The 13,393-nt window shown below is 42.1% G+C and overlaps 1 protein-coding gene across 1 annotated transcript in view; it reads right to left on the reverse strand.

Annotated features, from left to right (window-relative positions):
- LOC145392108 (serine/threonine-protein kinase Nek3-like) overlaps positions 1-13,393 on the reverse strand; it is a 68,603-nt gene that overhangs the window by 11,245 nt on the left and 43,965 nt on the right. Inside the window, exon 5 of the mRNA XM_080266562.1 lies at positions 3,069-3,212. Within this exon, the coding sequence (XP_080122688.1) occupies positions 3,069-3,212 (144 nt within the window). The remainder of the gene's footprint in view (positions 1-3,068; positions 3,213-13,393) is intronic.

The raw sequence follows: 13,393 nt of genomic DNA on the forward strand, positions 1-13,393 counted from the left end.
CTAGCACCAAACATGGATCCACAGTAGTTTGGCAAAGTAGAGACATCCTCCACCACCCACTGCTTAATCAGTCTGCTATACTAGACTTCATTTACACAAGCTTGAAAAACTTCCTTTGCAACCACTTTCATTTACTTCAAGAAGGCATTCGACCTCGTTAACCGCACAACAGTAGTCAACAAAGAAATGAAAGTTGGTGTCAGAGTGTGTTTCATTCCCTGGCTCGCTTACTTTTTGAGTGACAGAACAAGCATTTCGTCACAGGGGGAGTACCTCCAGCTTCCATTTCCCCACCTGAGGAGTGACCCAGGGACCAGGATGGGACAGCTCTGTTTCCTTATCCTAATCAACAATGCCCTCACCGACACCAGCCTACATTGGAAATATGTTGACGATTCCACCTTCACAATAGCAGTCTACAATACCAACCCCGACCCAGACTACCTTACTTTGCAGCAAAATCTTATTATGATATGGACAACAAAATGGCGTTACCATCAACCACCACAAGACTGTCATCATGCAGTTTAACCTGGTCACTACTCCCACCCCACCACCCTTCCTCAGTCAGGACTAACACACCCTTGAGCTAGTCCAGACTATCAAGTTTCTCGGCATCACTTTGGACAGCAAATTACTCTGGGGCCAACACAGCTTCCGTCCTTCAATAGGCCTCTTTCTGGCTCCACATATTGTGAAGACAAGTCTTTTAGTCTTCCCACGGTGGAACTCTACAACAACTACCGCACTTTCATACTTCCTAATTTAACATATGCCTCACTAACAAGGCTCCAAATCTCACCACAACACAGAAGCAAAGATCACAGTCTGTTCAGGAGCGTGCTGCAAAGATAATTCTTGGCCCGACATATGTCATCTATATCCAAACTTCAAAATCTCAGCTCAACAACCATCTCCGACTCCTATCAAACATAATTCCGCCAGTTTGGACTAAAGCTCCTGAAGCACCCTCGTCACCACATCTTGCTCCCTCCCCCCGCCCCAACACCATCTCACGCCATCCAAACCAGCAACAAGTTACTATCACTCAGAGCAAGAACTGACCTTTGTAAGGACAGTTCTATTCCTACCATTGCCCAAATGATCAACGAAGAACTCTCATCCCTTTTCAGTCCAACTCTATGATGCAAGAGTTAACCGTTACTCCAAGTCTTTCATGTATATAACAGGTCAACTCTGAAACTGTCTTCTTCTTTATTTCCTGCTGTTTATAATCTCCAGTCTCTCAAACGCAGTGTGTCTAGGCGTCTCGAAACGAACGGATCTTGATTTGGCTCTGTTATCTTGTTTTTGTTTTTTCTTGGAGGAAACAATCTTGCTGGCTCCGGCCTTGGGTTCCTCTCCTGCATTAAAAAATAACAAGTCTCCGCAAGTCTAGTTTATTGTTGCTTTTGTTTTTCATTCCTTGATTAAATCCAGTTATTTTCACTTACTCCGAAAAAGTGGCTGTTACATTTATTTTTAAGGCAACACTTGCCCTTTACTAATGTTACTTTTTAAGTATGTATATTTTCAGCCTTAAGGCTGCCTTGTCATAAATAAACCTTCATTATAATTATAATTATTATGATAATAATAATAATAATAATAATTATTATTATTACATTCACACAAATACTCATGCTCTCTCTCTCTCTCTCTCTCTCTCTCTCTCTCTCTCTCTGACGCGCGCGCACGCGCACACACACGCACACGCACACATTAAGTAAAATATGTCATCAAGAATCTTCTGATTTCACAGCTTTTACGAGAAAGGGTGTGGACAACTCCTTGTAAGTGCAAGAGAGGTAGGGTAAAAGAGGGTAGGGTAAAAGAGGGAAGGAAGGAAGGGAAGGGAGGCAGTGCAATAAGAATGGAAATGTAGAATGATGGGGAGAAGGAGGGAAAGCAAGGTGGAGGAGGGAAACCGAGGTGGAGGAGGGGAAGGGAAGGGATGGAGAGAGGGAAGGAAAGATAAAGAAATAGCAAAGGAAATGGCGGGGTAGGGAGGGAAAGTGGGAGGGAAACTAATGTAAAATAACTGGTTTGAAGGAGAGGAAGACGAAAGGGGGTAATGGGTAACGGAAGAGGCGAAATTGAGAAAGACAGGAAAGAACGGAAAAAGAGAAATAGGAATGGGAGGGGAGGAAGAAAACGAAGATGTAAGAGAGGAGGGGCAGAAAAGAAGGGGATAGAGGAAGATGAAAGGAAGAAGAAATGTATAGGAGGAGGAGGAGGAGGGAGAGTGGGACTGAAGAGGGAAGCACATGGAAGAGGAATGGAAAGAAAGAGGAAAGAAGGAGAGGAGGGGAAGAGAGAAAAGGGAAGTGGAGAAGAAGAGAGAGAATGGAGGTGGAGAGGGGAGTAGAGAGAAAGGAGGAGGAGAGAGGATGAGAGAGGAATGGGGGAGAGGAGAGGAGGAGAGAGGAAAGGAGGAGGGAAGAGAAGGAGAGAGAAGAGGAACAGGGAGGAGAGACGAGAGGAGCGGGGAGAGGAGCGGGGAGGGGAGGAGAGAGAAGTACAGACGTGAAGGAAGAGGAGGAAGTGAACGGAAGGCAAAAGGGTAGCGAAGGGGAAGGAAAAAGACGGGAAGAGCGGGACGAAATAAGGATAGTGGAGAGAGAGAGAGAGAGAGAGAGAGAGAGAGAGAGAGAGAGAGAGAGAGAGAGAGAGAGAGAGAGAGAGAGAGAGAGAGAGAGAGAGAGAGACATGATAACGTAATGCAAAATAAGGCAGTTACTCCAAAAATTTTAAAGAACAGTCATATCCCTGAAACAAAGCTTCCTAAAGCAGAAAGTTATTCCCCAAAACACCATAAACCAATGCGAAAAGCAACACAAAGCAATATCCCAACACAAAAAAACATTTTACAGTAAGAATCTGCTTGAAAACACAAAAGCAGCAGCACTAAACCACCTTTAAAAAAATCACTAAGCAACCAAAATAAATTAACAGTATCAATCAACGCCGCCAAAACATCAAACAACTCCTAAATCACGGCAAAAAACTCAAAGAAATGGAATGTAAAGCAACTCCCATGAAAGCAACATAAAACAACCTGGACTTACTCTGGCAGCGGTCGGTATTTTCCCCTGAGGATCTTGATGATGAGGTCTTGGAAGCAGGAAGCCTGGAAGGGGTGGGCCAAAGCACACAGTTCATACAGCAAGCAGCCAAGAGCCCAAATATCTGACTTGTGGTTGTACGGCCGTCTGTGGGAAATTAGGGAGATGTTAAGGAAACTTAGGGGTGAGTTACTAGTTGAGGAATTGAGCAGAGTAACTTAGGGAGATATGGAATTCTGGAGGAGAAGAGGAAAATAACTTACTGTAGGAAGTTGAGTCAGGTAGCAGAAGCAGTCACGAAAGGAGAGAAGGAAGCAGAGTTAGCAACGATTCAGAAGCTAATTTAAGAAGAATTTAGAAGCAGGGTCAAGAAGAATTAAGAAAATGGGTTAGAAGGGAATCAACAGAGTTGGGAAGAATCAGAGTTAGGGATCAGAGTTAGAATACCGCGTTAGGAAGTAGACTTCGCAAGAGTAATAAAAAAAGCTGAATTAGGAAGCAGTCGGGAAAAAGAAATAAGCAGAGTTAACAAACGGCTAGGAACAAGACTTAGCCCCAAGCTGGGGAGCCGAATTGGAAAACAATTAGAACAGGCGGAATTGGGAAGAGGATGCAGAGGTTGGAGAAATTTACGAAGAAGAATTACGAAGCAAAGTCAGGAGGCATGGGTCACGAAGTAGATTTTTGAAGTGAATTTACGAGACGGATATACGAAGGTGAGCTTAGGAGATTTAGGAAGCTGGGTTCGGAAGCAGAGCTGATTAAAAAAAGAAAAAAAGAAAAGGTAGACTGAGGGAAGGGTATAGAGGAAGGAAAACTGATAAGCTTGCAGATAGCAGCTTTAGCAGTAAGAAGTTGGAAAATTATTTAGACAGTTGGGAAGCAGATTCAGGGCATGTGAGAGAGAAACTTAAAACACAGTACAGTTTCTAGAGGAGACAGGCTCTGATTATATCGCATTTTTTCCCTAACCTGACAAAGACTCCAACCCTCTTTCAACTCAGGCGATGCCAAACCATCAAACTCAAGTGTGGATTTCACTGGTAACCAGGGAGAAACACTTCTGCCTCATTAGTAAATCTCACAGTTACTCATACACGCAACAACGACACAGTGTCCTTGGGAGTGGCCTAGTTCCCTCACGTAAACGCGCAAATCGACTATTGTGGTAGTACGGGCTTCTGGGGAGAGTTAACAGAGTTGGGGATGCAACTTACTAAAAGAACATGACTGGGATGTGGACTTAGAATTGCAGTAAAGAAGCAGAGTTAAGGAGTAGCAAGGAGAAAGAGTTTAGGAATAAAAGTTTTGGATAAGAGTTAAACAGTAGATTATGATGACTTATTTCCGACTTTAGACGGTGAGGAGGAAGGAGTGCCATAGAGCAATATAGGGCTGCGAGGCACGAAATTATGATTGTCTGTTAAGGGAAAGTTAGGTAAGGGTGGTACGAAGATGACGTAAAGCACAGAATACGACTTTCATGGCTGCTGAAGGATAGCAAGCAGAATGCTGGCATAAAAAAAACCCGGAAGGAGAGCAACTGCGACAGTCAGAGTGCGAGAAAGCGAGACAGACGGGAGAGAGGAGAGGAAGCCAGTGAATAGATAGATGCAGGTTTTATGTCCCGTCACTCCACCTGTCCATCCATCTATTACACGCCTCCCACTAGCGACACTTTCACACAACCCATCTCCAACTTTACTGTAATAAAGAAAATAATATAATTTCCATATATAAATCATTAATATTCTCCATACACACTTTGCTGAGGATAACTTCACATAAATTTATCTATATAACCATCCATCCATCCGTCAATCTATCTATCTATGTTTATCTTCATTTCTATACTTATACCAATATGTGTATCTAAATTTCTATCCGAAAATTTATACCTACCTACATACATTATATATATATATATATATATATATATATATATATATATATATATATATATATATATATATATATGTGTGTGTGTGTGTGTGTGTGTGTGTGTGTGTGTGTGTGTGTAGTGTAAATATTATGCCAGATATACAAAAAGAGGCAACACTACCTCTTCACTTCCTTCAGTCCAAGGAAACTGTTTTTCTATTAATCAAAGCACTAGAAGATTTTGTTTTAGAGAAGGGAGACGTCTGGCAGTAGCTGAGTTACTGAATATTAAAAAAAAATAATTGTTCAATGCTATTAGTGAATGTTTCTGCAAGTATAATACAATGCACTAAATACTTTTATGGTTTTTGTTTATATTAAAATTGGAGCACTGAGGGCTGACCTACGTACGTAACTGTTAACCTCATCCAGTGAATATTTAAATACACTAAGTGACTGGGTTAATGGAGGTGAGATGAAATCCTTTTAGTTAGGTAAATCTCCCAGGAGTTATTAATATAATATAGAGAACAAACAGTTTAAGAAAATCATCAGCCTGAAAACGTAAAGAACTACTTCATCGCATACAGTTACACGTCATCTATCTGAGGTACCAAGAGGTTAGTAAGGGGTGACATCACTGCCCTAAACTTTGTCACTTATTATAATCTACTTATCTGTAAATAGACAGATAGACAAAGATAGACAGATAGGGTTATTTTTTTGGCTAAGTTTGCAGGGAGAAGATATTTTCGAGTGAGGTTAAATATTTCTTCTGTCGGTGATATATTTATTTTATACAATGGTTTGTGTGTGTGTGTGTGTGTGTGTGTGTGTGTGTGTGTGTGTGTGTATGCGTAAGTGTATATGTGTGTGTGTATGCGTAAGTGTATATGTGTGTGTGTATGTGTATGTGTAGGTGTATGTATGTGAGTATGTGAATGTATGTGTAGGTGTGTATATATGTATGTGTGTGAATGTGTGTGCATGTGTGTGTGTGTATGTGTGTGTATGAGAGAGAGAGAGAGAGAGAGAGAGAGAGAGAGAGAGAGAGAGAGAGAGAGAGAGAGAGAGAGAGAGAGAGAGAGATTTTCACACGAACAGTATGCCTGAAATCGATGTCTTAATAATAATAATAATAATAATAATAATAATAATAATAATAATAATAATAATAATGAAAAAAAATATTATTATTAAAGAAACAGTTTCAGTACCCTACTGGAAGAAGTCATGAACTATTAACTTGAAGGCAACCAGATTTATGGAACAGTATAAACAAGAAATCAAAATAAAAATTGCTAGTAGCTTCCAGCATATTTTTCCTCATTTGGTCTACCAGTAAACGTAAGTTAGCCTCTCAATTTAAAATTTTGGTGTATCCCTTTTTTTACCACAATGCTGGCAGTTCATTCCACAGTGTTTAGTATGTGGTATAAAACACCGGACAACTGAGGTGAAAGCACACGAATAAAACTAACGAATAGCTGTTGAAAGCTGCAGTCCGTCTCGTGGCAAGCTCCAGCTGAAACAAGTCAGGAAAGAACTGATTCAGAGAATGGTTTACATTGTGAATAGCCTTGTGCAGCAAACAGATCGAGTTAATCCTTCAGTGATGTTATAAATCATGACGAACTACTATCCATTTCAGACCCTATGAGGCATCGTTTTTCGTAATTATGTTCTAAACAAACAGTTGGATCAATATGATATATTGGCAGAGCTTGTTTGACACCGTCCCCTAATTTATGGTACTACAGTGCATTGCCAAGTGTGTTTCATTAAGGATTTTACTCTTGGCTTTGAAGGCGAAGCTGGCAAGAGCCGAGTAGACATTCGGACAGGGGAAGACGGGAGTGGAGGAAGAGGTGATGGTATGATACACGTCACAACTACGTCACACAAAACCTTCCCCTGTCCGAATGTATACTCGGCTCAGCATCGCCTTCAAAGCCAAGAGTAACCTCCTTAATGAAACACACTTGGCAACGCACTGTAGTGCCATAAATTAGGGGACGGTGTCAAACAAGCTGTGCCAAATGTCATATTGAACCAACTGTTTGTTTAGAACATATTTGCGAAAAACGATGCTTCATGGGGTCTGAAATGGAGAGTAGCTCTAAGAAATGCAATGTCACTCAGGCAATTTGATTGCTTTAAATGTCAGTATTGAGCAGACATCCAAACAGGGGTGCAATGTTCAAAAACAGACAAAACCAAAAAAGTTGAAAGTTCTTAAGAATTGCTTCGCTATAAAAAAATCTTGAGTCGTTTTTACAAAGTATATACCTTCTGTGACAAGATGAGGTCGAATGACTGTGGTCTTCAAATGTTGATTCATAATTAGTCATAACACGTAGAATTTCAGGGTTAAAAGCAGCAAAGGCTGTCACTAATAAAAAAGACAGGGATGGACAGGGTTAACTGTGCGAGACCTCAGAACAGTTACAAGACTGAGTTTCATTTGGATTAATTTTCGTACCGGTAGTTGAAATCCTACACCATGAACCTACTCTTTGCAGATCCCTGTGCAAAGAATTTGCAAATGCAGCTGTATTAGCAGGTGCAAAAATGGTTCTGAATAAGGTGGCGTCGTCAGTATAGGCTGTTAACTTATTCTAAACAAACTGACAATTCATGAGTATACTGTAGATTAAACAATGCCACGAGCTGAGGATACTACCCTGGGTAACTCCAGATGACATTCCTATGATCACTGTGCTGGCTATCAAGAATCACATATTGGCTCTGTTGCCTAATAACTCGCTAACGATGCTAAGGAATGCTCCATCTATATGTTCAACAATCAGAGCCTTCTGGGGCACCATCAATAGCTGAACTGATTGAAGTCCCATCATACGACCATGACCAGAATTCAGGAACAATTGCAAATTAGATAAAATTTAACAAGATCGTCACATGTACCACGGCCTATGGGAAATCTTGCCTGGAAATCAGGAAGAAAACCAGAAATTTCAACAAATCTTAAGTTATTAGTCACTTGTCGCTTATACATCTTTGAAAGAAAGGGCACATGCAGACTGTGTGTGTTTATGTATAAGTAGCTAACTCGATCATGTAATGCATTTGCTCACAAATGTGGCCTGTCTAGTTCAGTTCCTTCTCTTTTTTGTTACTAGCGGTCGTTGCTACGACTTCATGCCTTTATTTCTGGGCTGATCGACTAGGAAATTACTGTTATGTACAGCAGTAAACATAAACATGTGGTCGAGTTGTCTACTGTGATGTTCACTGCTATTTGGATGTAAATTATTTCACTTACTACCTGGTTTATATATCATTTGTGTATCAAACACTAACGAGAAAAGTTCTACATTCCAGCAACATTGGTCACGCCAGTAGATAAAATGGCCACAGGTGAATCCTTCTGCACACAGCTGCACCTAGGCCGGTTATGTCGAGATACTGTTCTCAGTTTTTGTTAAGGCCATCAGAATGATTTTGTAACGCAAAAATTCCAAAAAGAAGAGCGAGTAATCGCCAAACAACTGATCATTTACCACTAGACACCAAAACAGCCACTCTAATACAGGCACGTGTTATACTCGGAACATGTTACATTCGAAAGAGCTCTCTAAGCAGTTTTGTGCTCGTTTGTGTGTGTTACGTATACAAGCAAACATCTGTTCATCCCTGCTTATAAGAAAGAAGCTTCGGGAAATGTCACAGATTCGCTCGCAAGTGTTGCTGCTATATCGTTAAAATTCACTTACTTGCATCGCGTGATGACAGGCAAATGAAAACAATGATTATTTTATTTTTGTTCTCGTTGTTGCTGTTGAAACCAAACTATCACTCTACTCAGCCATTAATCATATAGCACCCATTTTCACAGGCCATACCGTATTAGCATGGCCCCTCCCCCCCTCTTACCAGTTACTACAACTCCAGTGCATCCCATTATTTTCACTGTCCCCTACCCCCATTCTCTCCCCGACCCTCACATACACGCACGCACACCTCCATTCTTAGAGAATATATTAGAATAAATCCTCACTGTACTTAAACGATTAATTCTAGAACGCCTGTTTTCACCGGCTGTAATTTATTGCCCTAGGTCCACCGTTTACAAAATTTCCAACCCATACTAACCATTTCTTTGCTCATTACAGATTTCGTTACCCTTCTTTGACAGTTTCATGAGTCAAGGCAGGTCACCTGGTCCACCAAAGCGCTATCTACCGGTACATACTGAATTCTATATATCAGTCAATTGTCATTAATCCTTCATTAACTTAATGCACCGTTTTCCTTTCCACCCGCCCAACCGCCTGTCCAAATATCTTACCTCCATCTGTCCAACAATCTTCCTTCCATCTGTCCAACAATCTTCCCTCCATCTGTCCAACAATCTTCCCTCCATCTGTCCAACAATCTTCCCTCCATCTGTCCAACAATCTTCCCTCCATCTGTCCAACAATCTTCCTTCCATCTGTCCAACAATCTTCCTTCCATCTGTCCAACAATCTTCCCTCCATCTGTCCAACAATCTTCCCTCCATCTGTCCAACCATCCTCCTCCCTATCTGTCCACTCTCCTGTTGATTCATTCCTCTCCTTTTTTCCTTATGCAATCCATCCATCATTCTGCCTGTCCTTCCATCCTTCTGTCTTTCCATTATTCCTCCTACCTTTACACTGTCCCTTCGTCCAACACTCGAGTTCTTCCGCCATTCGAGTCCCGTCTTCCGTCACTCGAGTCCCTCTTCCGTCAGTCTCTCTCTCCATCAGTCTTTTTCTCCATCAGCCTTTTCTCTATCAGCTTTTTTTCCCATCAGTCCTCTTCTCCATCAGTCCTCTTCTCCATCAGTCATTTTCTTTATCAATCTTTTCTCCACTAATCTTTCTCCATCAGTGTATCTAACAGTTTCTCCAAATTTGGCTCTTAGAAAGCCTGTATTCCCCGCCTCAGTCAGTATTCCCCTCCTCAGGCCGTATTCCCCGCCTCAGGCCCTATTCCCCGCCTCAGTCAGTATTCCCCTCCTCAGGCCGTATTCCCCGCCTCAGGCCCTATTTCCCGCCTCAGACCGTATTTCCCGCCTCAGGCCGTATTCTCCGCCTCAGTCAGTATTCTCCGCCTCAGTCAGTATTCTCCGCCTCAGTCAGTATTCTCCGCCTCAGTCAGTATTCTCCGCCTCAGTCTGTATACTCCACGCCGGTAGGTAATCTCCCAGTTGGCCTGCATCCTACCACACGGTCCATATCTCTCCGCACGGTCTGTGTCTTCACAAACGGCCTGAATCCTCCCACGAGGTCCATATCCTCTCACACGGTCTGCATCCTTCCACACTGTCTGTATCCGCCCACACTGTATCCTCCCAGACGGTCTGTTTCTTCCCACACTGTCTGCATCCTCCCATATCGTCCGTATCCTCTCACACGGTCTGTATCCTCTCGCACGGTCTGTATCATCCCACACTGTATCCACCCAAACTGTCTGTATCCTCTCACACTGTATCCACCCACATTGTCTGTATCCTCTTACACTGTATCCACCCACACTGTCTGTATCCTCTCACTGTATCCACCCACACTGTCTGTATCCTCTCACACTGTATCCACCCACACTGTCTGTATCCTCTCACACTGTATCCACCCACACTGTCTGTATCCTCTCACACTGTATCCACCCACACTGTCTGTATCCACCCACACTGTCTGTATCCACCCACATTGTCTGTATCCTCTCACACTGTATCCACCCACACTGTTTGTATCCTCTCACACGGTCTGTATCCTCCCACACTGTCTGTATTCACCCACAATGTCTATATCCTCCCACACTGTCTGTATCCTCCCGCACGGTTTGTATCCTCCCACACTGTCTGTATCCTCCCACACTGTCTGTATCCTCCCACACTGTATCCTCCCAGTCAATCCGTCTCTCAGTCTGACTCGGTGAGACTCAGTGAATCTTAAAATCGTCTCTCAGTCAGTCAGTATATAAATCAATCTGTATATCGATCCTTCCACCATGACCAGAAACTTCTTCTCAGTAAATAGCCTGAGTATGGAAAATTCCTGTGGTCTACGAATAGCAAATAGAAAAATATTTTTAGACGTCTTCCCCTGAAAAAGTGCAGCACATATCAGCCTCCCAGTTTTTAATATACTAGAAATGTAGTCAGACTTTACTATATGGTGCTGACACTTGTTGTTTATGAATCCAATTTTCAGTTCTCTACCCATAAGTCGTACACGCGGAGCCCTTGGCAGTTATTCAGTTTTCAGTAAAAATATTGTTTGATTGTATTCTTAACATTTTCATTGTCGATACAACTTGAGCACTGTACTGCAGCTATCACCAGATGATTTTAAACCGAGTGAATATATAGTAAGAACATAGGAGTGTTAATATTCACTGTTGTTGTTGCTGTTGCTGTTGTGAAGTGTTTGATATCTATATGAAGATAGAAGTAAATACTCTTATCAACAACAAACCTAAAGCAAGTTTATGACTATAACCTGCTGGCCGCTACTAACTCCCAGGCATCACACGTGGCTATGAACTGAGTGACAATCCTAATGGTTACCTGTAACCCAGGAAACCCTTTAAATCGCTGGGCGGAAACTATATAAACAAATAATGGGGTGACGTGGAGTCTACTATGGTGCCTCTTTGCAGGGTGGAGAGACGCAAATGCCACATTCATCCAGGAACCAAAGCTCCACACTTTTGTTATCGCAAGGGAACATATTTTCACCGCACGTGAAGGCCCTGCAGGGGCGGTTGCTTGTTTATGGTTGATAGATCCTATCAATCAAACAAACCGGGGTAACTCAGCAACAACAACACAATGGTATACTCTTTAGGTCTACTTCCAGACGATTTTATTCATATCATGGGCGATCTTTTATGGCTAAATGGTGGTGCTGGTTGTTGCTTCTAAACCCAGTTTTGTCTGGGCGAGCAGACCCGTCGACCACAGTAAGCAACTGTTTCTGTGGGTCCGTCCTACAGTTGCATTACAGCACGTACACTGTACAGGGATCCAGTGCAGCCGTGCAGTAGACAGAACATTACCAAGGTCGGATCAGGGTCCTTCCCTCTGCGAAGTGCAAGGAAACGTGGATATCTGGTCTCACGTAAAAGCTGCAAATGCTCCATCCAGGGTGCACATCACAACCACGTGTAAGCCCCCTGTCAGCGCCTGGCGAAACTGCTAACGATGGCAATATTTTACCCTTCACCCCGTTCAAAATCTTAATTGGAATTAAGTTGCAAGGGATAAAAAAGAATTAAGTACAAAAGAACCATTCTTTATATATTATTATGCAACGTCAGTTAGGGCACGCTCTTCCCTAATCTATATTTCCCTCTGATTATGACCTCCAGTCTTTTCATGAATCTAGGCATTTTGAGATGAATGGATCTTGATGGTATCTTGTTTAACTTCTTTTTTTTTTGGGGGGGGGGGAGAAAAACAACATAGTTGCAGGTTATCAAACTTTAGCTGTTTCTTTTCTGCATAAAGAAAAAGCCAGAAGCAAACCAGCGACGACAGACTCCAGCACACTATTGAGTCTGCTCTGCCATCTCCTCCATCTCATGTAGGTATGACAAAACTCTGGATTTCACCACTTTAAAATAACTTCAGCCAATGTCGCTTCATTGAATGACAAAGGCCTCTCCAGGCATTCTGTTCTTTACCTGTTCCTCCCACATCACCGAACTTATTATTATTTTTTTATTTACACTTCCCTATTTACCAACCTCTTACTGTAAGATCACAGAAACACTCCATCATCCGTAAAATACATGTTTCTGCGTACAGTTATAAACGCCTCCCTCCCTCACACACACACGTCAATCAATTAATCCTCACACAAACGCACGAACACACACAAACACACACACACACACAAACACACACACACAAACACACACACAAACACACACACACAAACACACACACACAAACACACACACACAAACACACACACACACACACAAACACACTGAAGTCCACACAATTATACAAATTTATTCAAACCAAACACAAACACATGCAAACAATAACACATACAGAAACAAACACATACACACAAACAAACAGAAGCACAGACAGAAACAAACAAACACAAACACACATACAAAGGCAAGCATGCACACACGCACACGCAAACACGCGCACGTACATACATGCGCAAACGCGCACGTACACACATGCGCAAACGCACACGTACACGCACACACACGCACACACACACGCACACACACACACACACACACACACACACACACACACACATACAAGTACAGAAACAAACACACAAACAAAAGCACACAGTAAACACACAGACAAACAAAAGCACACAAACAGAAACACAAAAATATGACAAAAACTAAATAACACAAAAACACAAGAAAAAAAAAAAATACAAACTATAAAGCACTCGGAGCCCATACCTCCACCAATGCCAGAT

The sequence above is a fragment of the Coenobita brevimanus genome, chromosome 21 (genome assembly GCF_032717465.1).
Source record: "Coenobita brevimanus isolate Jiangsu-jjx chromosome 21, ASM3271746v2, whole genome shotgun sequence".
Taxonomy (NCBI): Eukaryota; Metazoa; Arthropoda; class Malacostraca; order Decapoda; family Coenobitidae; genus Coenobita; species Coenobita brevimanus.